The 24,137-nt window shown below is 29.2% G+C and overlaps 11 protein-coding genes across 11 annotated transcripts; 4 read left to right on the top strand and 7 right to left on the bottom strand.

The window, feature by feature from the left end:
• Positions 1 to 3,894: 3,894 nt before the first annotated feature.
• Positions 3,895 to 4,228, bottom strand: BX663DRAFT_550602 (uncharacterized protein; the record flags this gene model as incomplete). The annotated part of the gene is made up of 2 exons (XM_051531225.1): positions 3,895 to 4,076; positions 4,129 to 4,228. The coding sequence occupies 2 exons, from the start codon at positions 4,226 to 4,228 to the stop codon at positions 3,895 to 3,897; spliced, it is 282 nt and encodes a 93-aa protein (XP_051384193.1).
• Positions 4,229 to 4,265: 37 nt separating this feature from the next.
• On the bottom strand, positions 4,266 to 4,902 carry BX663DRAFT_504305 (uncharacterized protein). The gene is made up of 4 exons (XM_051526900.1): positions 4,843 to 4,902; positions 4,715 to 4,781; positions 4,513 to 4,649; positions 4,266 to 4,460 (listed from the first exon to the last, which is right to left on the bottom strand). Exons 1-4 carry the CDS (start codon positions 4,860 to 4,862, stop codon positions 4,391 to 4,393), a joined length of 294 nt encoding a protein of 97 aa, XP_051384192.1. The 5' UTR covers positions 4,863 to 4,902; the 3' UTR covers positions 4,266 to 4,390.
• Positions 4,903 to 4,917: 15 nt separating this feature from the next.
• BX663DRAFT_504304 (UDP-N-acetylglucosamine--dolichyl-phosphate N-acetylglucosaminephosphotransferase-like protein) lies at positions 4,918 to 6,557 on the bottom strand. Its single transcript, XM_051526899.1, has 4 exons — positions 6,309 to 6,557; positions 6,099 to 6,246; positions 5,800 to 6,013; positions 4,918 to 5,723 (listed from the first exon to the last, which is right to left on the bottom strand). The coding sequence occupies exons 1-4, from the start codon at positions 6,512 to 6,514 to the stop codon at positions 4,981 to 4,983; spliced, it is 1,311 nt and encodes a 436-aa protein (XP_051384191.1). The 5' UTR covers positions 6,515 to 6,557; the 3' UTR covers positions 4,918 to 4,980.
• A 1,074-nt stretch (positions 6,558 to 7,631) lies between these two features.
• BX663DRAFT_504299 (uncharacterized protein) lies at positions 7,632 to 9,103 on the top strand. Its single transcript, XM_051526898.1, has 2 exons — positions 7,632 to 8,318; positions 8,410 to 9,103. The coding sequence occupies exons 1-2, from the start codon at positions 7,699 to 7,701 to the stop codon at positions 8,996 to 8,998; spliced, it is 1,209 nt and encodes a 402-aa protein (XP_051384190.1). The 5' UTR covers positions 7,632 to 7,698; the 3' UTR covers positions 8,999 to 9,103.
• A 794-nt stretch (positions 9,104 to 9,897) lies between these two features.
• On the top strand, positions 9,898 to 11,570 carry BX663DRAFT_431784 (thiolase-like protein; the record flags this gene model as incomplete). Its single annotated transcript, XM_051522884.1, has 6 exons — positions 9,898 to 10,119; positions 10,201 to 10,308; positions 10,396 to 10,467; positions 10,555 to 10,641; positions 10,715 to 11,335; positions 11,409 to 11,570. 6 exons carry the CDS (start codon positions 9,898 to 9,900, stop codon positions 11,568 to 11,570), a joined length of 1,272 nt encoding a protein of 423 aa, XP_051384189.1.
• Positions 11,571 to 11,581: 11 nt separating this feature from the next.
• BX663DRAFT_431990 (uncharacterized protein) lies at positions 11,582 to 12,914 on the bottom strand (the record flags this gene model as incomplete). The annotated part of the gene is made up of 8 exons (XM_051522898.1): positions 11,582 to 11,646; positions 11,726 to 11,802; positions 11,870 to 11,971; positions 12,032 to 12,063; positions 12,142 to 12,350; positions 12,420 to 12,514; positions 12,587 to 12,632; positions 12,698 to 12,914. 8 exons carry the CDS (start codon positions 12,912 to 12,914, stop codon positions 11,582 to 11,584), a joined length of 843 nt encoding a protein of 280 aa, XP_051384188.1.
• Positions 12,915 to 13,003: 89 nt separating this feature from the next.
• Positions 13,004 to 13,439, bottom strand: BX663DRAFT_504278 (uncharacterized protein). The gene has a single exon (XM_051526897.1). The coding sequence runs from the start codon at positions 13,401 to 13,403 to the stop codon at positions 13,125 to 13,127; it is 279 nt and encodes a 92-aa protein (XP_051384187.1). The 5' UTR covers positions 13,404 to 13,439; the 3' UTR covers positions 13,004 to 13,124.
• Positions 13,440 to 13,569: 130 nt separating this feature from the next.
• On the bottom strand, positions 13,570 to 14,265 carry BX663DRAFT_504277 (DNA polymerase delta, subunit 4-domain-containing protein). Its single transcript, XM_051526896.1, has 3 exons — positions 13,973 to 14,265; positions 13,818 to 13,919; positions 13,570 to 13,723 (listed from the first exon to the last, which is right to left on the bottom strand). Exons 1-3 carry the CDS (start codon positions 14,136 to 14,138, stop codon positions 13,611 to 13,613), a joined length of 381 nt encoding a protein of 126 aa, XP_051384186.1. The 5' UTR covers positions 14,139 to 14,265; the 3' UTR covers positions 13,570 to 13,610.
• Positions 14,266 to 16,069: 1,804 nt separating this feature from the next.
• Positions 16,070 to 16,905, top strand: BX663DRAFT_550596 (uncharacterized protein; the record flags this gene model as incomplete). The annotated part of the gene is made up of 2 exons (XM_051531224.1): positions 16,070 to 16,115; positions 16,211 to 16,905. The coding sequence occupies 2 exons, from the start codon at positions 16,070 to 16,072 to the stop codon at positions 16,903 to 16,905; spliced, it is 741 nt and encodes a 246-aa protein (XP_051384185.1).
• Positions 16,906 to 21,254: 4,349 nt separating this feature from the next.
• Positions 21,255 to 22,408, bottom strand: BX663DRAFT_504268 (uncharacterized protein). Its single transcript, XM_051526895.1, has one exon. The coding sequence runs from the start codon at positions 22,377 to 22,379 to the stop codon at positions 21,453 to 21,455; it is 927 nt and encodes a 308-aa protein (XP_051384184.1). The 5' UTR covers positions 22,380 to 22,408; the 3' UTR covers positions 21,255 to 21,452.
• A 791-nt stretch (positions 22,409 to 23,199) lies between these two features.
• On the top strand, positions 23,200 to 24,083 carry BX663DRAFT_504267 (high mobility group box domain-containing protein; the record flags this gene model as incomplete). The annotated part of the gene is made up of 3 exons (XM_051526894.1): positions 23,200 to 23,327; positions 23,388 to 23,499; positions 23,615 to 24,083. A coding segment is annotated over one exon (423 nt), but the record flags the coding sequence as incomplete, so codon positions are not given.
• Positions 24,084 to 24,137: the final 54 nt, after the last annotated feature.

Here is a 24,137-nt window from a genome sequence, read left to right as displayed (position 1 = left end):
AATACATGTATATATGTATTACCATAATTAAAAAGTACTACTCAAACTAAATAATAATGTCACAAATTATTACTCTATTGAGTATAATAGATTGCGCTCTATACACATGTTTGTAATAAATTATATAGGCGTGAAATTTAGATAAGAAACCCTACTAAAAAATGACAAAATTTACTTTCTTAGATTGTGAACAGTTACAAACAAACAATATAAAAATAAAAGCGTTTAGTAGAGATTATTAAAATAAACTTATTAATGTTTGCCTACTTGAATAGGTTTGGTAACGTTTAACCTAATCTTAACATTATCTAGATAATTTTTTTTTTTTTTTTTTACATGTTTGAATTGTTTATATTAAACTTTTATCTAATAAAAGATAAATTCTCACAATTCCTGTAAATTAGATTTATGTAACTCGTGAAAATATAACATTTGTCTTAAATAAGCTTATAGTCTTGTTAGCTGATTTTTTTTTTTGAAGAAAATGATTCGTTGTTTTGCTGATACTTGTTAAGATACGATGAGATAGGAATCAGATATTAGGTAAGAATTATAGCTATTTTTTTTTTTTTTAATAATAAGTCAATATCATTTATTAAATTTAATTTATATTATGTTCCTAAACAGTTGGAATTAATGCGTGAATACAATGCTATAGTTACTAAATAACGTTTTTTTTAAACTCAATTGGCAACTTTTTAATTTTAATCGACTTGGGCGAAAAAAAAAAATATGCAAATTTTAATATTCCTATAATATATTAATAAGATAATGACTAACATTTTTTTTAGTATTACTTCATGTTATTACTATTACAACTTTCGGTTGTTTATATCCTTAAGTTCCCTTTTTCACTAAAATAACTGTAACAGCTAGAAAAATAGGATGAAAATAAGAAAAAAGTCTTCTCATGAACCTGTATTAACATCAAAAAAATGGTACTATGGTCAAATATAATTTTAATTATAGACATAAAAAAAAAGGAACAAAAAGAACATACATGTATACATTGATTATAATGTTAAGGTAAAACAGCCCAAGCAATACTGTTGTACAACATACAAGCAATTATCACTATTATCCATAAATATCCATTAGAAATTTATATTAAAATAGGTGTAATTTGCTTCGATATAATGCATAAATAAGGCCACTAAATACGATAAAAACAAGGTAATCAGAATAAAGTGTCCCAGATTAAAATTACTTGGACAAATGACATTAAAGAGGAGAATTGGACTTATTTACACATTTCATCGTAATCTATGAATTTAGAAAAAAATAAGAATATTGTACACTTCATTGAGAATACTACTAACTATTATTATCCCGTCGTAATGGGTACTTTTTTTAAATCCTCTTTTCTTTGATCTCAATTATTTTTGTATAAATACCCATTATTCACAAATAGTAGTAAATAAAATAATCGACTTTTAAAACTATGATTGTTAGATCTCATTGATTTTATTAGTCTTTTCCTTTTTTTTTTATATATATATAATTCTACATTTATTTTATTCTGATATCTTAATAGAGATACCATTTTTTTGTACAAATCATGATATGGTTGTCAGGCTTTATATTCAGTCAGTAAGGCTAATATCTGTTATTATCAAATTCTGCTTCTCTTGATTCAACCTACTCTTTTGTTAGAGCATTCATGGTAGGACAGAAAAAAATAATATCTATACACTTCATTATTCCTTCATAAGGCATAGGTTTACGGTTCTAAGGATGCAATATCTTTTCAAAATCCTTATAGTTCAGTTATTGTACGTGTAAACATAAGTGAAAAAGGAATAGAATTTAGTTTTTTCGAAATTCAATTATTCAAAGGCAAGTCAAATAATGTACAAGTTTAACTCCCCCCCACCTCTCAATTATAATTGATAACACGGAATAGTTTTAGTTAAACCACATTCAACTTCCTGAACTATTCATTCATTTTTTTTTTTTTGTGGAAGCATGAAGAGGTGTAATGAATCTATGATGATACCCTAATGTATTAGTAATAGTCAAGTCTGTAGATAAAGCATTAAAGAATTCCTTCCTGTAATCGCAAGACAAATCAAGAGACAGTCCTAGTGAAAAAAAAAATACATTCAAGAAAGTTCTAACATCAGTTTCAATACACTATGGATGGTTACAATAAAAAGCTGATTTTTTTTTTTTTGAAAAACTTAATTTGTTCACATTTTCGGATCGTACAACAGGGTCTTCACTATAGCCTGCTTCTATTAAGCAGCCAATTTCACTATTTAAAATATTGGGTTTGCACTCATGATTATAAATTTAGACCTAATAATAGAAATTTTGTCATTTACAGAAGAATCAAATTCACTAATCTAAATGTAAAAAATCATGGGAAATTATGCCAACATCCATGCCTTTAGATCTAGAACTGTTATTATTATCATCGAGAGATAAACTGTTTAATTCAACATCCCCCCTCCCCAACAAGAGAAAAAGAGCCAAAGGGAGAAGTAAGATCTAAAGTGTAAACGCAATGGAGGAATTAATAGACATGCCACCTGATGCATAGGTTGGAACAACAAAGTTCGTTATAATAGAGTTATAAAAATGCGATAATTAATGTGTGAATCTAGCTTATAATTAGAAAAAAGAAGAAAAGAACATCCTTAAGATTCATAAGCATTTTCACTGATAATAATAAAGTAGCAATAGCTTTGTGAAGTAAGAACAGTCACATAAGATCACGTGACTTCATTTCCTTTAGATAATTTAGTATTTTTCCAAAAATTAAAAATCCGACATAGCATGACAAATTTCGCGATTGATTTAGGTTAGACGTACATCGTGTAATCCAAGGACGAAATGATGCTATTTTCGGGTATTAAATTGCACTCATGAAGCAATTAATTCTAAAATGATGAATTGCAAATACAAATGTCTTACACTTAATTGTAGTGGGGATTTAACAAATGCAGCCTTCCTTCTGAAAGAAAAAATTTTTTTTTGTTCATCAACAATTAACAAGTTGTGCAACCAACAAGAGTAAACAACAACAATAGTCATGATGTAACATCATATAAATGATTGATAATAGTTATTAAAGAAGAACAGTCATTCTCCTTATTAAATATTTATAAACATCGTTATTACCCTCATTAATAATATTCTAACCCCAGACGTTAAACACGACAATAATAAAAAGAAGAAGATGGTTAATAAATAACATCAAACCAAAATGTATATTATATCATTTTTTGCAGTAGTACAATATTAGATAATATATACGATATCATACTATTTTAAGAAAAAGAAAGAGTTGATTATAAATCGATTTTTGTAGCTTAATTACAGATTAAATAAGGTTGAAATGCTTTCAAAACGACATAGTATAAAGCCTTTTTTTTTTTTTTTTGGTTAACTGAAAACGTCTTTTATATAACTAATGGCAATAATAATCTTCTCTCTTTTTTTTTTTCTTTCTTTTCTTTTCTTTTTTTTTTTAATAATAACTACGAACCTATTAAACATAAGAAAAGAAAGCGGATAATCTGGCTGGAAATAATTCTTCCTGATCTATAATTAAAATATATTTTTAGAGTAGGCGCCCATCATAGAGCTCTTAAAGGGTTAATAATAAAACAAGGGATTGTATATTTAACAGAGCTTATTAACGAATAAATAGACATATGCTTCAAGAGAATAGAATATTATATGTAGTTGATTAATAACGGCTTATCTTCAATTATTTATTTTTTTTATACACATATTTATAAAAAAAAAAAAGGATCCAGGGCAAATCATTTATACTGCACTGTTGTTAATTTAATAGGGTAACTTATGTAAGGCTTTTCTTTTTGTTTTTGGTTTCTTTTTTTGTTTTGTTTTTTTTTAAAAAAAAAAAAGAAAGAAAGAAAGAAAGAATCATCGAGCAGATCTATTATAGTTTTCTGACGAGCGCAAGATCTTTTCAGTTTTTGTTGCTTTTAATAAGGTTGTCTTTCTGCTAAGTGAACTAATAAAATTGTTATTTGTGCGTATCGAGTTATCAGGTGATTGATGAAGATAAACTCCATCTTTATAATTTTGACGATAAAATTCCTTGTCTAAAAAAGAAACTTAGTTTATCATGAAATCTCATTCTTTATAAATGTATACCTTTTTGTTCAAAGTCAGGAGAATTCACATTTCTACGTTTAGTATATCTTTCTATTTTCCACATTTCTACATTCGATTTAATTTTATCAAACAGGCCCATAATACTTTATTAGAAGGAAAGGAAAGGAAAGGAGATAGAAAGAGCTTAGGGAAGGAAAAAAAAAAAAAAGTAAAATAAGATAAAATAAAATAAAAAAAGTTGCACTAAATATAATATTAATATGCGGATATTTAAATATAATATATGAATATGTATTTGTTCTTATTGTCGTTGTCCTTCATTCGATCTACTGAGTAAGAATCGACCTAAAAATGCAAGTGGATCTGAAGGTCTAATAATAAAATGAGTTATATTTATAGTTTGTTTTAAATTGTCTTACTAACCGTTCAGTTACTAATAATTTCATTCCTTCTAATAATGTTGGAACTATTGTTGAATCAAGATAAGATCGTGGCGTAGGTTCATTTTCCAACGCTGAATATCCAAGTGATTCTATTTGCTGTTGCGTAATATTGGATTCCTAATAAATATTATAGTTATTTTTTTATAGGATCAATGTGCAGTAAAATAAATTATAATAATTACTTCTTGTTTTATTTTGGTTCTTGGCGGTGTCGGTGTTGAGGCTGACGATGAAGTCAAGAGTGAATTACTATTGGTATATAAATAAGTTTTATTATTATCACTATATAGATTAGATGTATACGATGTACTTTTGTTGATTTTCTGACATTAGATTATTAAACAAATTAAAAAGAAAAAAAAAAAAAAAAGTGAAAATTAAAATTAAAAAAAAAAGGTCTACACCATTATTATTACGTAATAAACACAGTCATGATGATGATTATTATTTAATATACAAAATGTACAAGCTGATATCTAATAAAGAAACCAAGTAAACTTGCCAAGATTTGGATAAACAACACACAAGCTGTTGTATTTTTTTCTGACATGGGACCGAAATGAGCAAGAACTAAATTCAATAAAGTCAAATTGTTACATTCCATGATTCTACCTTCCTTTTCGTCATACTCAAATACTTTTAAAAGTCCCAAAGTATGCAATAGCTTCAATATGATGCGACCTAAAAAGCCAATCGATTTGTCTTTATCATACGGTCTTACAGTTGAACATTTCAACAGACCTGTTTCAGGATCTAATCTTGGCATACGATGTCGTGGACACTCAACAAAGTGAAAGAGTTGGGGACAAGAATAAAGGAAATTAAAGATTTGTGGCATAAAGAATAAAAGTAATGTCTTTGTAAAGTGCCCTAAAATACCAACCACTGCAAATGTCATGCCTGCAAAATAACAGAATGTATCACCTACAAAAAGTCGAGCAGGGAACCAGTTATGCCAAAGTAAAGCTAATGTCACTCCCACGAATGGAATCATGAAATAAAGACTAAATAAATGAATTTCTACACTAGCACGATCTGGATTATTAGAAATATAAAGAAGGTCATTGATGACAATAGATAGACCGATTACGATAGACTGTCCTGCTTCAATACCATTAATACCAGCTAATATATTAATACTGTGTGTACAAAAGATGATTAACATTCCCATATAAACATAATAAAATAGCCCTAATGTATATATTTATTTAGTTGTTGTTTTTTTTGCCTCAACTAGAACTAGATGATACACACATCTATACTTTACCCAAATCAATTAATTCACCAAAATAAGGCCTCAATTGTAATGGCAACATAACGTAGGTAACTCCCTTATTGGTATAATAAAATATCATAAGTGGTATCCCTGCTATAGCTGGTAACCAGACCTTATATCTCCATCTTACGTCCAATACATCATCTGCAAAACCTAACAAAATCATAGACTGAATAGCTAATATTGCTGACAGAATTTCTCCTAACTAAAAAAAAAAAAACGGGAAAAAAAAGGGAGGGAGAGTCAGAAGTCTAAATAGTCAAAAACCTACATTTTGACTTCTACCTTACCTTATGGTATGGGAAAGTGCCTAAATTAGGATCGTCTTCATGAACTAATCGAGCATTGCCTTCGAACCAATCAATAAAAGGAAATGGGATAAATAAGAATAAAGTAATCATGTAAATGATCGCCACAGGTAAACCCATCGTCTCGGGTCTAATTTATATCATATTATAAGTATATACGTTATCCTCGTATTACAAGTAACATGATCTTACAATAAGGGTTTATTTACTTTGAGCATATCTTTACCAGACAAATGGGCTTTAATAAATGTGTCTCTTAGTTTTGGTAATGTTGAAAAAGTAAATAAACCTGCAATGATGGACATGATGATGGAAATAGTTAAAGTTGTATATTCTCCTCTGAACATCATAGTGGTTGCCAGACTAAGAGCAGACATGACAACCAGTGATATCCTCATCGTATATTTTATGTACAAAGAGAAAAGAATATGAAAATAAAACAAAATTAAATAGAAGGCTAATTGGTTGGAAATTTTATTTTCTGCCACGACTATATTTTCTAAAAAAAAAAAAAAAAAAAAAAAAAGGCAAATATTATGAGTATATGGAATATAATATTGTTCTATTAAAAGAGAGAGAAGAATGTAAATATGTATTCAAAAAAAAAAATATATATATTACTCACAACTATGATAGAACGCATATTTGAAGTATTTTTATTTATTAACTTAAAAGACATATAAATTAAGCCTATTCATCAGTTAAATATAAGCATATTTACTCTATCTACTATTACATTTTGTTTGATTAATAAAGCACATACATGAAAAAGCAACTAGCTTTGATTATGTGCAAAAACTAAATTCTATTATTATTTTTTATTTTATAGCAATTATCGAATATTAATAATATAAATGCATGTAGCTAAAATAATACTATCTATCGTATATTAACTAACTTTTTAAGTCGAGAAGTTTGCTATATATTTATTTTATCTAATGAAATAAAGAAAAAAAAAAGAAAAGAAGAAGAAGCTTGTTGAAGGTAGATATGTAGCTTCAATATTTGAACTATTGATATTCACTACTAACAAACAATTCTACTTATTAAAAAAAAAATAGCGGAAATGAATTGAATTATCAAAAGTAGAATGCCTCAAAGAACATTGAAGTTTCACATTGATTAGTTATAAGACGTCATAACATAAAACATGCTATTAAAAATAAAATAAAATAAAATAAAATAAAATAAAATTTTACATTTGCAGCCTATTTATATGCATGTATAAAATTGCAAATATACAAATATTAAGGCATAAAGTATTACAGTATGTGTTGTATCTCTTTATATGAATTAGTTTTTTACTCCTTATCATAGATTTATGTTGCTTTTTTTTCTTTTAGTTTCGGATCATAGTAATTAAGTATTAAGTGTGACCGTTTATTATAAATCAATCATCCTTGCTTTTTAATTATTGCATTTTCTAGAATTGTGATTGCCGACAGTAAAATTATATATAAATATGGATATAAATTAAGTTTCTCTATTCCTTTTTATTATATCATATCATATCATATCATATTATACCATATCATTAAAATTTAAAGCAATATTTTAATATATCTTAATATATTTTTGTGAAATGTCTGCTGTTCCTTCTTTTGCTTATAACGTTGAAAAGCCTGCAGGTGTACCTGTCAATCCTGAAGATGTGAAAAGGGTTAAACTCTTTCAACCTTTCACACAAAAGGGTGTAACTATGCATAATCGTCTCGGTGTTTCTCCCATGTGTATGTACAGTGCTGTCAATGGTTATATGAATGATTTTCACATTGCTCACTATGGTTCATTGGCTATTAAGGGCCCTGGTTTGATTATTATTGAAGCCGCTGGTGTTGTTCCTGAAGGTAGAATCACTCCTCAAGATATTGGTCTCTGGGATGATTCTCATATTCCTAATCTCAAACGTGTTGTTGATACCATCAAGTCTCAAGGTGTTACTCCCGGTATTCAAATCGCTCATGCTGGTCGTAAGGCCAGTATGAGCCCCCCCTTCAAAGGTGACTATATTGAAACTGAAGCTGATAATGGTTGGCCCAATCGTGTTTATGGTCCTTCTGATAATGCCTTTGCTGATCATTATCCTAAACCTATTGCCATGAGTGTTCAAGAAATTAAGGAAACTGTTCAAGCCTTTGCTGATGCTGCTATTCGTGCTGATAAGGCTGGTATTGAAGTTTTAGAAATCCATGCTGCTCATGGGTAAAGTAATATATGTATGTATGTATATACATGATGTATTTCTAATACAATTTCTTTCTTTCTTTCTTTCTTCCTTTTTTCCTATTATTAGTTATTTACTTAGTACCTTCTACTCTGGTAGCAGCAATAAACGTACTGATGAATATGGTGGTAGCTTTGAAAATCGTATTCGTTTCCTTTTAGAAACCACAAAGGCTGTTCGTGCTGTCTGGCCTGAGAGCAAGCCTCTTTGGGTTCGTATCTCCTGTAGTGACTATACTAACCCTGAACCTATGGGTGAAAACCCAGATGGTTGGGATATTTACCAATCTATTCGTTTAGCAAAGGAATTGAAAAAGCTAGGTGTGGATGTAATTGATTGTTCAAGTGGTGGTATCATGAAGGATGTCAAGTACCCTAATACCCCTATGTTTCAAGTTCAATTTGCAGAAGCAATCAAGAGAGAAGCTCAAATTGCTACTGCCGCTGTTGGCTTCATTGTCGAAGGTGAAGACGCTGAAAAGATCCTTCAAAAGAACAAGGCTGATTATATCTTGGCTGGTCGTGAATTCTTACGTGATAGTGCCTACGTTCTAGTTGCCGCACAGGCTTTGAATGTTGAAATTACATGGCCAAAACAATACTCTTGGGCTGTCAAGAAAGCTCGTCGTAAGAACACTACCAAGCAAGATGCTGCTTAAGAAGAAGAAGAAAAAGGAAAAAGCGAATCATTTATTTACTCTGGTTAAAAGAAGTTTTGTAATATACACGTATATACTAAAAAAAAAAAAAAAAAAAAAAAAAAATTAGACGCACTATACATTACATATATTATTTCAAGACTTATAGCATCAAACTTGTTTATCATTTGTATATATATATATGTATATGTATATGTATATGTATATGTATATGTATATGTATATGTATATGTATATGTATATGTATATGTATATGTATATGTATTATATGTATATGTATATGTATATGTATATGTATATGTATATGTATATGTATATGTATATGTATATGTATATGTATATGTATATGTATATGTATATGTATATGTATAATAAATTGTATAATTTAAAATAAAAAACCGTTTGTATCTTTCTTTTTTTTTTTGTTAAACACTAATACAATAAGAAGGATATATGTATATGTATTTATCGTTTTAATGAAAATCAGAAACTATGCCAAGTTGTACTTTTAATTCTATTTTTTATTTAAAATCTTAAAGTTATATACAATAAGCGCCCTGACAGTATTATAAATGAAATAGAGAATATATGAAAACTATATATAGTGTTGGATTTGTAATTGATTACAACATATTATTCTATCTATTTAGATTCATGAAAATCTGTAATTTGCTGTTTCTACAAGGTCAGTAACCTAAATACCAAGAGACAATATATATATATATATTTAATGACTAAGCATATTTTTGTTTTATATTTAAATAATAGTGAGGAAAAAAAAAACTAGTATACATAATGACATCTAAGAAAAAAAAAAAAAAAAAAACACCGAAATAAAATAGAATTTGATCGTGTAAATATATACAACTTCTTCTCCGCACATCATATATATTATATTAATGGCACAACGAAAAGTAGTCGTTACAGGTTTAGGTCTCGTTACTCCTCTTGGAGTGGGGCCAAAGCAAGTATGGAAAAATTTAATAGAAGGGCAATGTGGAATTGTTTCATTAGCTAAGCGTCCAGGTTTTGAACATTTGCCTGTTCGCATTGCTGCAGAAGTTCCTCAGGGATCTTTTAAAGAAGGAAAGTTCGATGCATCAGAATGGATTGACAAAGGGGTAAAACATATATATATATGTATATACAAAAGAAATACTAAAGTATACATGTGTGTGTGTTTTCTTTTCTTATATAAATAGGACAATCGAACAATGGCCAAGTTTTCTCATTATGCCATCGCAGCAGCACATCAAGCCCTGAAGGATGCAAATTGGAAGCCTGAATCAGATTTCGAAAAACAAAGAACAGTAATTTGTGAATATATTTATATAAAGAAAAATTAGATAGTTTGCAATAGAAATATTAATTATTATATACATATATATTTGTAAAAGGGTGTTTGCATAGGTTCCGGCATGGGCAGTTTAGAAGATATTGTAGATACTACAAATGCTTATACAGCGGGAGTAAGATGACATCAATATAGGTTGCATATTTCAATTTTAACTTTTTTTTTTTTTTTTTTTTTTTTTTTTTTTTTTTTTACTATGTAGGGTTATAGAAAAGTATCACCTATGTTTGTACCTAGAATTCTAATTAATATGGCAGCTGGACATCTCACAATGAAATATGGATTTCAGGTAAGAAGTATACATAAATGCATATGTATATAAGAAGGATTTTAACTATACATGCATGCATATATATATATAGGGACCCAATCATGCAGTCTCGACTGCTTGCACAACAGGTGCTCATGCTATAGGTGATGCTATGCGATTTATACAGTATGGTGATGCAGATGTTATGGTAGCTGGAGGTACTGAAGCATCCATTCATCCTTTGGCAATGGCAGGATTTGCACGTGCAAAATCACTTGCTTCTCAATACAATGATAACCCTCAGAAAGCTTCTCGGCCCTTTGACAAAGATCGTTCAGGGTTTGTCATGGGTGAGGGTGCAGGTGTATTGGTGTTGGAGGAATATGAACATGCGATGAAGCGAGGAGCTTCGATCTATGCTGAGTTGAAAGGATATGGTCTTTCAGGTGATGCACATCATATGACTTCACCTCCTGACCAAGGGCAAGGAGCGATGTTATCTATGCAAAGAGCACTTCGAGTTGCAGGACTACAACCGAGTGATATTGATTATGTAAATGCACATGCCACAAGTACACCATTAGGAGATATAGCAGAGAATCGAGCGATCAAGAAAGTATTTGAAGGATGTTGGGACCAACTCACAGTTTCATCTACTAAGGGCGCAACAGGGCATTTATTAGGTGCAGCTGGCTCAGTAGAAGCCATTTTCACCGTCCTTGCTATTCACAATGTGAGTATTTATTTATTTATTCATATTTATGACAGTTTATTTATTTTACTCATTCATATATGTATATATATAGAATATGTTACCACCCACACTTAATCTTCATGAACCAGGAAATGATGAATTCAATTTAAATTATGTTCCCTTAGTTGCTCAAGAGAAACAAGTGAATGCAGCGATTACAAATAGTTTTGGCTTTGGTGGTACAAATGCCACTTTATGTTTTACAAAAGTATAATTTTATTTATCTTATCTTAATGGACTATAAGGCAATGGTTTCATAATGAATGAACTCATATCGTCTACTAAACGAACTGTTATAATAAGAATGAATGTAAATAAAGATTAAAACGGTATTCTACCCTATTTACTACTATGATTTCATTTCCTTACCCGTATTATAAACCGTCTCAGCCCATCCATCCGTATTCCATGCTGCTTCTCGAGTCGTTTTTCGATTTTGTAAATCACTAAAGAAGACATACTAGATGAATATGCATATAATAAATACATATATTTAATTATAAAATAACTTACGGATAAGTCCACATATGATAAACCGTATTCAGTTTACCTAATTGAGTGAACCAAGCACCTACAGGCTCGCAAAATTGACTACGACATTCAAGACCTTTTCTCCTATAAAAACACAAATTAGTATTAGTATTATTAGCCGCCTTCTTCTTCTCATTACTTTACCAATGCATTTCCCATTCTAATAATCTTCCAGGCTATAACAGACCATTTAATACATTTATACTTAATAAAACAAGTAAAAATTAAATTTTATGCTATCCAAACAAAATAACCTTGAGATTATATTTTCGAAGTTCAAAAATGCCATTTGTAATTTTAGGAGGTGATGTTTGCCAAAAACTAAACTCTAACATGATACCATTTTGTCGAGAAATTAATAAAGGACGAAGTTGTTTCATAAACTCGATATGATCTTTATTCATTTCTAGTCTCTCTGATGTTTGTTTATGGCCCGGATAACCTTTATACTCCCAAATGTGGACTTTGATAAGGAATTAATTCATTTTTTTTTAAAATAAAATAAAATAAAATATGTGCTTTGTTATATTACCAAATGAGTCTTGATCACCTATTTCAACTGACCAACTTCCACAAAGATGAACGTCGTTTAATGGATCATTGGCTATTTTAGGAAGATGATTTGAACTAGAAATAGTGTGAATAAAATTTTAATTAAAGAAAAAAAAAAAAAAAAAAAGATGTAGCATAAACTGTTACACTAATTTTATGTATTCTTCTGTCTTGTCAGGTTTGACTTTATGAACTTGATGACAAAATAATTAAATTAAAAAAATTAAAAAAAAAAAAAAAAAACTTTTTTTTTTTTACTCTGAAGCTCATGTACATATTTGCCTCTTGCAAGCATCTTTGAATGCGTTTGATTTTCGATTTCTTTAATTCGTTTTGAACCATAAAGAACAGCCTCAATAATCTCATTTGCACGTCCACCATTTGTAGTAGTAGTAAAATGAGTGTTGAATCCACCACGTAATAAATTAAATCGACTACTTTTCGTTGATGTCACTAATTTTCTTGTTATCCACATTTTTGAATTCATGTAGAAAAAAAAAAAAGAGGAAAGAAAAAGAAAAAGATAACGAAGAGAAAAAAGATTTATTATTTTATAATAATAATACTTGTTTACTTGTTCTTTTCTTTACTGCCTAATCTAGAATTTTCACACACACACACACACAATGCACAAATAAAAATAAAGTAAAAAAAAAATGTACATCAATTTATTTATTTCATATATTTAATGTTGTTGTTGTTGTTCATTATGTCTTTGATTATAAGCTTGATCCATCTTTTTAATTGTTTCTTTATCTTCTTGTTCTAATTCTTTGTCAATACGTTGACCTCTTGATTCATGAGAAGGACCATGACTGTATTGTTTTGCATGCTGTTCTTCTAATTCTTTCATGCTATCATACATTTCAGGCTGTCCTCGTTGGGCTTTTTCATAAGGACGACCAGCACCTAAAGCAGCTTCAGCATGAGCAACTTTAAAATTAGCAGATTCACGATGACTCATATTATATATGTATATTTATTAAAAGGAAAAAATAAATAAAAAGAAATAGTAATGATTCGCCTTTTTTTTTTTATATAAATGGAATGAAGTGATTATTATGCAGCTATGAAAAAAAAAAGGCTGAGTTCATTTATAGTAAAATCTAAAATGTTGTCATGGATGTGTCATTGGAAAGGGTATTTTACGTTTATTTTATTTTATTTTATTTCAAATCATTCTAAATTGATGGAATAAAGAATGTTTATATTTCTGAGATTTATCATTTAATAAGATTTCTTTAACTAGTTTAGGAGGATTTAAGGAAAGTCTTTGAGCTCTTTCTGTCATTAAAGAATAAAATAAAATAAATAAAAGGAAGGGAAAAAAGTTCATATAAAAAAAAATAGCATGAAAATAGAGTGAATAATAATTTACCCCATCTGTCTAGTCTCGTTAAACCAACACAGGGTCCATAAATGTAATTTAGATCAAAGGCTTTTAATAGTTTGTCTATATCTGTTAAATGTTCTTGATGAACTTTGATCAAAGAAAATATGAATGACTGGATTAATTAGTACTGTCAAACTTACTTCCCAAGGATATGGGTTGTTTTGCTATTGCTGTCAATTCATCTTGCTTTTTATTTATAATAGTAGATGTTTGTTGCTTTTTATCTTTTATAATAGGCTTTAATCCTTGTCTTGTATGACGACGTGCTCTAGGCAAATCTAATTTAGCTTGCAATGATGTTGACATGATATATTTATTAAAAAAAAATGAAAAAGAAAAGCAAAAGAAAGAAAAAAAAAAGAGAGAGAGAGAGAAAGAGAAAATGATAGCGTATTATTATTTTGATATATTATTTAATTTTTAATAGGCCAAGTTTAAATTTAAGTGAGAAAGAGAGAGAATATACCAAATGAAAACACAAATGTATATATACATATATATATGTGTGTGTATATGTGTATGTTTATGGCTGTCTGCTTTTATTATTATTAGCTTCGTAATATAACGTCTTTTTTTTTTTATTAAATGTAGCAATATAGAATATAGAGCAAGTAAGTCTTCAAGTAGTCTTCAAGTAGAGTAAATTGTACAGAATGATTCTTCTTGTTCGTATTATATCCGTACATCTGAATCTAGTTTTCTTTACTGCATAATAAGAATGTTTTTTTTCGTAAGGACTACTTATTTATGTCTAGAGTTAGTTGCAAACAATCTTTTATTATTATTTTGAAGTCTTGTTAAAGATAGCTTTTAATACAAAATTGTTTATCAAGTTAAGGATACTATAAGATATCAATATTAGTAATTGTTATTAACGAAGGCAATTGTTATATTTATCTTGTTTTACCTTTTCCAACCTATATTCTCTCATTTGTTTAATATATAACAGGAAAGTAAGTTTGATTTTAAACTTTGCATAAAAACGTTATTCAACTACTACTAGTATTATTGGAGATAGTAATAAAAAAAAATTGGATACCCTTTTACTCTCTAACTTTCTCCTCCTAAAAAAGAGGCTATTCTCTCAAATCTTGCAGCCAAGAAAGTGATTACATTTTAAAGTAAAGTAAAGAATATATATCGCTAATGAATGCTACTATCTTTATTGAAATACAAAATTCATTTACCGACAAAAGGCATCTCTCTATAATGCAAATCTTAGGGTCCAAGTCACCATACAACTACAAAATCAAAGCACAATATGTAACTCTTGTAACAGGGATAATGTGATGGGCAGCTAATATATATATAAAAAAAAAGTTCCTCCCCTCACCTGATGTAGCTAACAAGAGGTCAGCAGATGTTGTTGATTACCAGCAACAGCAAAGTTAAATTTTAAGTTGAGTTAATAGACTTTAATAACAGGGTTTTTATTATCCTTAACAGGTAAAAAATATGCAACTATAAATATTAAGACAATCATTTTAATGTTATAATACTAATCATGCAGCATATTTCACCAAATAACCTTATCCTTTTATCTGTAAAGCATAAAAAAATAGCCACTTTATTACTCTATTATTAATATTTATATTATTATTAGAGCCAATCTTTTTATTCTATGCCATGCCAAGATCTGCAACAGAAAGATATAATAAATTGACAAAAAAATACTTCCATTAATAGTAAAAAGTCAACTATTCAAAAAAAAAAAAAAAAAAAAAAAAAAAAAAAAAAAAAATACTCAAGGTAATTATGATCAATACAATTGTCAAAAATATTCATACACCTCCTAAACTGGAAAAGGAAAAACTATTATTTGAAGCAACTAGAATTTGTTCAAAGCACATGACAGCAAGTGATATAAACAAATTATAGAAGGATTTACTTTGATGAGATTTATTACTAATGAAAAAGAACAAGCAGATATCAATAGTACGTGTGTGCTTGGAAGTGAAAAGAAGGGTGATGAATAGAAGTGTGAAATCTGGTGGTTACTAATTTTACCACTATTATATTCAAATGGTTTCAAATGTTATTATAAATATGAAGCCCTTTTCCGGTAAAACGATAAGTAAAAATATTCTAATTGGTTTAGAATTTGATAGGATTTTTACTAAATTTATCAATTTTAAACATTTGTATATAAATCACACAAACACTTTCTTTTACGTGTTATTCACTCTTTTTTTTTTTTTTTTTTTTTTTTTTTTTTTTTTTTTTTGTTATAAAAAAATATGAATACAATTCAAGTTATTTCAAATAATCCAGGTTCTTTATTAGGTAATAAATAAAAACGACTGTTCTTTTTTTTTCTTCTTCTTTGTTCGTTTTTATATCTAATTGTTTTTTATTTTTATTTTTATCGAATCTATTAGCATTTACACTATTAACAGCTAATAATTTATTAACTTGTTCAACTAAACCTATTATTCATGATGGTAGACCTTTACCTCCTCTAAAAGAATTTATTCAACATCTTTACAGCAATAATAATTCATCTTCAAGTAAAAAGTATATTCCTTGTTCTGTTAAAGTCTTTTCTTTAATCTATTTATTAAGATTGAAATCAAAATTACCAAATAATGCTCGGGGCGGATTTGATACCCCTTATCGACTTTTATTAGCTGCTATCCTTACTAGCTCTAAATACCTCTCAGAGACAGGTACCGGTTTAACAAGCATGCATCTATCTCTATTGACAGATCGAATTTATACCCCAAAAGAAATCAATCGTATGGAAAGAAGTTTTTTAGGTCTTTTAAGATATGATTTGTGGGTTTCCCTAGAAGATATACAGACCTTTATGAAATTGTATGGCGATATAATTCAAGTAGATATTATTACAACAAAACTATTAATACCATCATTCAATTCTAATCATCATACTAATTCTGTTGCACGATGTCTTGTTAAAAGCAATAGTAGTAGTAATACAACAGAGATCAATAACACCAATCATATCATCTCAACTACTACTACAAATACTGCTATTTCAACAACTAGTAACAGTAAAAACAACAATAATAATACCGCTACGAATACCGCCACTATATCTCCTCACCCTGCGTAATATTACATATATACATACACATATATATACACACATATATATATATAAAAACATATATATACATATATACACATATACACATATACTTGTAGCAACTTGTACATATTTTTTTTTAGATATAATTTGTTTTGTTATTTTGTTTTTATTGTCTCTCTTTCCTCTCTCCCCCCCTTTTTTTGATTTTTAATTACATAATAAATGTCTTTTTGTCAACAGCCATTGGATTAAAAGTTAGTAGTAATCGTTAATGTGTTACATGCCGCTACTTTTTTTTTTTTTTTTTTTTAGATTTTCGGATGATCTTTAAACGATTTCCATTTCTTTATAGACGAATCAGAGTTTGAGTTTAGATGATTTAAGATTTATTTTGTACGAGTCGAATAATATTTGATTTAGACAACTATGTTTTTCTTTGAGAATTGTTCTTGGTGAAACTCTCTTTCTCTCTCACTCTCAATCTTAGTATCATCATCGTTTCTAAGAGGTTCAATTTTGGAGAAAATGATCACTCCTCTAGCGGCTATGCAGCCTACCAGGCTGATCTATTCATTATTTTTTTTTTTTTTTTTGAGTATGAACTCAGACATTTTGCAAGTGTGCTAACTTTCGAACAAGCGCAGCCGCCCCTCATCAGCTGCGAGTGAAAGCCCGCTTCATCAATGAACGCACAGCTTTTCTGAAAACCAACACTTGCTAACTTCTAACGGTTAACGACATCAGAACAAAGATCAAGAATATCGAGGCGAGTCTCTTTCTATTGTGTGTTTTTTTTTTTTTTGCTTGCTTGCTTGCTTTGAGCTTAAGCAGCATTTTTTTTTATCGTCTTTGACAGGTGCTTTTCCACAAACTGACTCAATACCAACAAGCTTTTGTACTTTGCTGTGCTCTACTCCAATTAAATTAACTTCCATACCTTCCAAAGGAGCAGTTTTTTCTTGAGGCATGTGATTAACATCATCTATTTTTTTTTTCAACAGTAAAACTTTTGATTAAAAAAAAAAATAAAAATACGAAAGAAAAAGGTTTAAACGATTTATAAAAATGTCTATTCGTTTATAACAAATTTTCAACTCGTACAAAAAAAGAAAAAAAAACTGTCAATTGGCAACACGCTCCAAAAGCCGTGCTTTATTTTCCTTTTTTTTTTTTTTTTTTTTTTTTGTTATGTAATGTTTATTTGCAGATGTTGATAAAATATGAATTCATATACTGGTTTAAGGTGTTTCAAACCAATCTTGTGGGTTCGACGCATCATAGATCGAACATGCTTGAGATCGAGGGACGTTGTCTATTTCTAGTGACTTTTGCCTTCGAAATAATCTTCTGCCAATAATCCCTGGTATAACCACGAGCGTCTTGAAAAAAATAAATAAATAAAACCAGAGAATCTGTTATGAAAGTACATTGATTAGCATTTAAAATTCAAGATTTTGTTGGGGAACATTCAAATTTTTTAGCCAGTATATTATTATTATTATTATTATTATTATTATTATTATTATTATTATTATTATTATTATTATTATTATTATTATTATTTTTTGTGCATTCAAGAACATCCTGTTATCGTTGAATATTTTGTGAAATAAAAAAAAAATCTATGAAAGTGGTAGATCCACTCTCTGTTGATCTCCAGAGTAATTGCTTTTTTTTTAATACAACTTGAAATAGTTTTGTAGTTTGATCTAAATTAGGTATTGGAACATTATCCACGATAATAGAGTATTCCTTGATATGTTCACAGTGATCCAAAACAACATAAGGTAGCTGTAGTGAAATAAAAGTATTTGATAAAAGCAATCATTTAAAGTGAGTCAGATATACGCAAAGTAATAATAATAATAATAATAATAAAAGGATGTTACCAGGAGATCAGTGCGCATAAGAAAAAAGAAAGACAACTGTCCCAACAAGTTCAAGTGCCAAAGCATAAAGTGAAACTGTGTATTTAATAAATATTTAAACTAGTATATACACATTAGTTTTTTTTTATAGTTAGAATATATAGGATAGTTTGATCTGAAAAGATGTTATAATAAATAAGCTTAGGCTGTGATGATTTAATTAATGAATATAATTATTTACAATAAAATGTATACATGTTGTGTATTTTTATTTTTTATTTTTTTACACGATCAAAACGTATCTTTTTTAATTAACAATGTATCGCTATTGTTGCTGTTGAGTGAACGTCTGTCTTTGACGTGACCGGGTTCTATTAGATTTCAGCTTATCTTTTTTTTTTTTTTTTTTTTTTTTTTTAACTCAACAGGTTTCAAAAACATATACATGCATAAAATACGTAATTATATACAAATATGTCTATTTTTCATTTACATTTATTATTTCTGAAATGGACGTATCTGAACGACAGCCGCACATCCCATTACACCTCCCCAAGAGGGGAATATGCGGTCTGAAGAGACGATCTTCAGACCCTGGGAGGCCCTGTCATCTCACGGCTGTGTAATAGCCGGTTGATAATTATAAAAGAATGAAACAGCAGTTTTTTTTTTTTTGGATCCCTTTTTATACCCTTTTTTTTTATTTTTTTAAGGAGTAAAAATTCCCATCCAATCAATTCGAACATATGCCTTTTTTTATTTATAAACATGTGAATGGTATATAAACAAAAAGCGTTTTAGTTACAAAAAGAGTTATTGACATAATAGGGATGAGGTTACTTTATTATTGAATAAAATTTTTAAAAATCCATTTTGAGCACATAACATTGTATTTGGCCGGATCAAAAAAAAAAAAAAAAAAATAAGAAACTTGTCTAAAAGTGTACTCAGCAGGTTATTTCTAAGGCTAAGGATTGATGTCTTGATCAAGATAATGTTTTCTAATATGAACAAATGGTTACTATTCCAGTGTTTCTTATTGATATCATTGTTATTACAAAGAAACCCTGACTACTCGAGAAATAAAAGCTTTTGATATTTAAACAAGCTTTTAGATCTATAGTTTGCAGTTAACACATTCCATTCCCTAGTCTATCCTATGTTATATGACGATCCTTTACTTGTCAACTATGTTCTCTCCTCTTTCACTGTTTATATCCTTCGTTTACTATAGATACAGTACAGTACAAATATGTCTATACTATTAGACCAATTACCCGCTGAATTTAATGGTACAAAAGCTACAGTTACATAGGATGGCTTTTTAATGCTCGAATGGCTTTATACACTGGTGATTCCATCCTTCAACCCTTGTGGCAATCTTCTAATCTATATGATGAGTTATATATGCTCACATAATATAATTACTTGGGGAAAAAAAAAACTTGTGACTAAAATAGAACCATCCTACTTGCATCATATTTAATGAAACTAGTATTATTGTTTATTTTTTATTATTATTAGCACTATGGAGCTTTCTTCCCCTTACATAATTATATATGAGGATCTGTCTCAGAAGTGTATGACACATTTACTTTTTAATTCCCTTATTTAAGACTTAAAGAACAACTGTCTAAATGACGCTTGACATGATTTATTTTTCCTATCTTGGAAGGGAGGGCGGGAGTACGATTTAGTTCAGATGGTGTCTGTTCATATAAATAAATCTATATATATATTTTGAACTTATCTCTAGTAACATTATCAGATATTGGTAAAGGATTTAACACACTTTTGTCATTCCTCCTCAATTTGAATATGGTTTAATTATTTCTACCTCCTCAGCTCATTGCTGTAAATTGAAAAAAAAAAGGAGGGGAGGGTATTCAAATCAAATAGGTTAGAAATATATTTGGGCGTTTTCCAAAACGTCAACTGTTTAAAAAAAAAAATCATGCTACACATGGCTAAATTATCTACCATACATGAAAGATGACAAGCTTAATTCTCGCTATGTTCCTTAAATATACCTGCAGATATTCATTTATCTCAATTACTCTACAAGATTCCACAACTAGATCTCTATCACTGAACTAATTCAATTTGGACAAACTGTCAACCTGAAAAAAAAAAAAAGATTTCTTTAAATACACTCAAAAAAAGAAAAATATCTTTACTACCATTACAGACATGGTAGTCAGCAATTCCTTAATTAACTTCCTCTTTCTCAATAATAGTCTCACAACTATACTATGTTCCTTTTTAACCCTCTTTTTTTTTTTGTTTTTGATAATTTTCATTATTATTGATGATCTAACCCGGGCAATTTTGATAGACTTAGTATCTGATGCTCAATTTCTAGGGGTTTTTTTTTCTGTTTAAAAAAAAAAAAAAAAAATCATTGTTAAAAAAAAACCTATTTATTGAACAACTATAAATATTATAGCAGCTGACTTTATCCTTCAGTTTCCAAATAAGGCTATTTATAAAATGAGATATTTCCAGATCAGGACAAACGTAATTATTATTATGTATTTATTTATAACTTTTAAATCATTCTCGTTGTCAAAAAAAAAGGGGGGGAGGAGAAGGAAGAGATAGAATAAAATAGGAGAGGAGGAGAGGAAGATGGAGAGGAAGGGAAAGCGAAAAGGAAGACGAAAGAGAGAGAAAGGGATTGGATAAATTATTTATAAATGACTATTAGGATGACATATTAGTATTATTATTAGTGGTAAGAAGGTTATTATCTTTATCTAAACAATGTTGAGGCAATACACCACGAGCTTCTCCCCGCGTTAGATTAATACCAAGACACCAACCATCATCATATTCCATATAAACTTGAATCTGATCTCCTGGTTGAATATAGAGTTCATCATCTAATGTTTGTGTATACGATGAAACGACCCTATAGGTACCAAGTGGTGGTTGGTTCCAAAACTCCTCATCAATGACAGGTGTCTGTGGTGTATTATTATCGATGATAGCGGGTGTTAATCCAGTTGTATTAACTGCTGCAACTGCTGCTGCTGCTGCTGTTATGGGTGTAGTGCTGGTGGGGGAGGTAGCAGTCGCAGTAGCAGTTGCAGCAGCAGCAGCAGCAGCAGCGGCAGTTGCAGCATTGCTTGGATGATTAATACTGGCAGCTGCCATTGACATAGGATATGGTTCTGATTGGTATGGTGTAAACTTTTCAAGATTTTCTTGATATGAAATACGTTGTGATTTAGACCTTCTTTTACGTAAAAGGAAAAGAAGAAGAAGTGCGATCAAAAAGAGACCACCCACAATACAACCGACAATGATGCCTGCAATAGCTCCCTTAGACAAACCGCTTTTATTATACTTGCTACTTAATATGATAGAGGGTGTAACTGTGGCGGAGGAGAGGATAGAGGATGATGTCGATGATGTCGATGACGACGATGATGACGATGATGAGCTGAATAAAGAGGAAGATAAGGGAGAAGGTATTGAGCTAAATGTAGACGAAGGTAATGAAGGAGATGCTGTATTCGTTGAAGAAAGAATAGATAAACTTAAACTAGATATAGATACTGTAAAACTACTACTACTACTACTACTGCTGCTGCTGCTGCTGCTGCTATTGATAGTGGAAGAGCTCATTTGACTTGATTGTGTTACAGATGAAGAAGATAAAGCTAAATTCTCTACTGCTGATACTAGACTGTTTGTAGAAGAAGCCGCCACAGTGGCAGTAGTAGCACCAGAGTTAATATCAGTTGTAGAAACATCTGTAGTAACAGTGGTAGGACTTTTTGTTGTGGTCTTTACTGCAGGAAATGCAATGATACTTTGGGACGGATTATTAGCAAATGCAATTGTATCACTCATAACTCGGCTTTTCTTTATTTCTTGATTTCTTTATTTGTCTATTTATTTCTATTAATATGATATTCAAAGAAGAAAGGGAAATAAAAGAAGAAGAAAAAAGTACAGGGAAAAACAAAAAAAAAAAAAAAGAAAGAAAGAAGAAGAGAGATTGAAAGACAAAAGTTACAGCATAGATTTTTTTTTATTATGTCAATTCTTCATATGTTTGATATAATAAAACATCTAATAAATTAAAAAGTTTCATAAGGTCGTGGTTATATAATCGGGAACTTATTTTTTTTTTCTTTTCTTCTTTTTAAAAAAAGAAAATAACCCGCTGTCATCAGAGACAATTATAATAAACCTTTAGTAAATCTTTTTTTTTTTTTGGGATCATCCTCCTTTTTCTCTCCGCCGCCCACATTACTTGAAAAAGAGCGAAACGTGATCGTATTTTTTTATAATAAAAAAAAAAAAAAAAAAATCGCCTTAGAAAATATTTTTTCAAAAAAAAAAAAAATAAAATAAAATAAAAAAATAAAAAAAAAAAAAAAATGTAATTTCGCGCTGAAGTACTTCAAAGAAAAAAAAAAAATTGTGCTCACACAATATTAAAAAAAAAATTCTTTTTATAAAATTTTCGGGGGAAAAAAAACTTTTATTTTCCCTTTTTTTTTTCTCTTCTAATAAAATAAAATAAAATAAAAAATGGCTGTTCAAAAGTCAGATAGTAGAGCACGCGTAAGTTATTGTTTCCCTTTTTTAATAATAATAAAAGCTTTTATTGATACCCTTTTGTAGATAGCTGAACTTATTAGCGAACTTAGTAAGAACCTTACTGAATTTTCAGAAATTCTTCTTAACGCTACAGAAACTATTCAAAACGCATCCAATCAAACTAGTGCCACTAATGGTAAGTACAAATAAATATATGTCTATATACATGTATAGTGTCAATATATCCTATTTCTGTTCTTTCTTACAATAATAATAATCAATTTTTTTTTAAAAAAAAAAAAAAAAAAAAGGTGGAGAAAAAAAGAAAAAGGTTGAAAAGGATCCCAACGCACCTAAACGTAATTTGAGTAGCTATATGCTTTACTCTCAAGCTGTTCGTCCCAATATGGTAGAGAAACACCCTGACCTTAAAGCAGTAGAAATTGCTAAATTAATTGGTGAACAATGGAATGCTCTCAGTGACAAGGAGAAGCAACCTTATATTAAACAGGCTGAAAAGGAGAAAGTACGATTTGTTAAAGAAACCAAGAGTTATCAAGCTAGTTTAGTTGCTAATAACAGTGATGCTTCATCTTCTGATGAAACTTCTACTGAAAAGCGTAAAGCTGAACAAACAACAGAAAAGAAAGATAAAAAGAAAGCAAAGAAATCCTCCTCTGATGAAAAGAAATCATCTTCTGATGACAAGAAGAAAAGTTCTCACAAAAAGAAATAAATTGTTGTGATATATATAAGAAAATAAAATAAAATAAAAAAAAAATAAAAAAATAAAAAATAAAAATAAAGAGTGAGTATATGATCTAAAAGAAAAAA

This window comes from Cokeromyces recurvatus, assembly GCF_025118155.1.
Source record: "Cokeromyces recurvatus strain NRRL 2243 chromosome Unknown BX663scaffold_8, whole genome shotgun sequence".
NCBI lineage: Eukaryota > Fungi > Mucoromycota > Mucoromycetes > Mucorales > Mucoraceae > Cokeromyces > Cokeromyces recurvatus.
The sequence above is the reverse complement of the archived record's forward strand: the minus strand, read 5'-3'. Positions and strand labels throughout refer to the sequence as shown.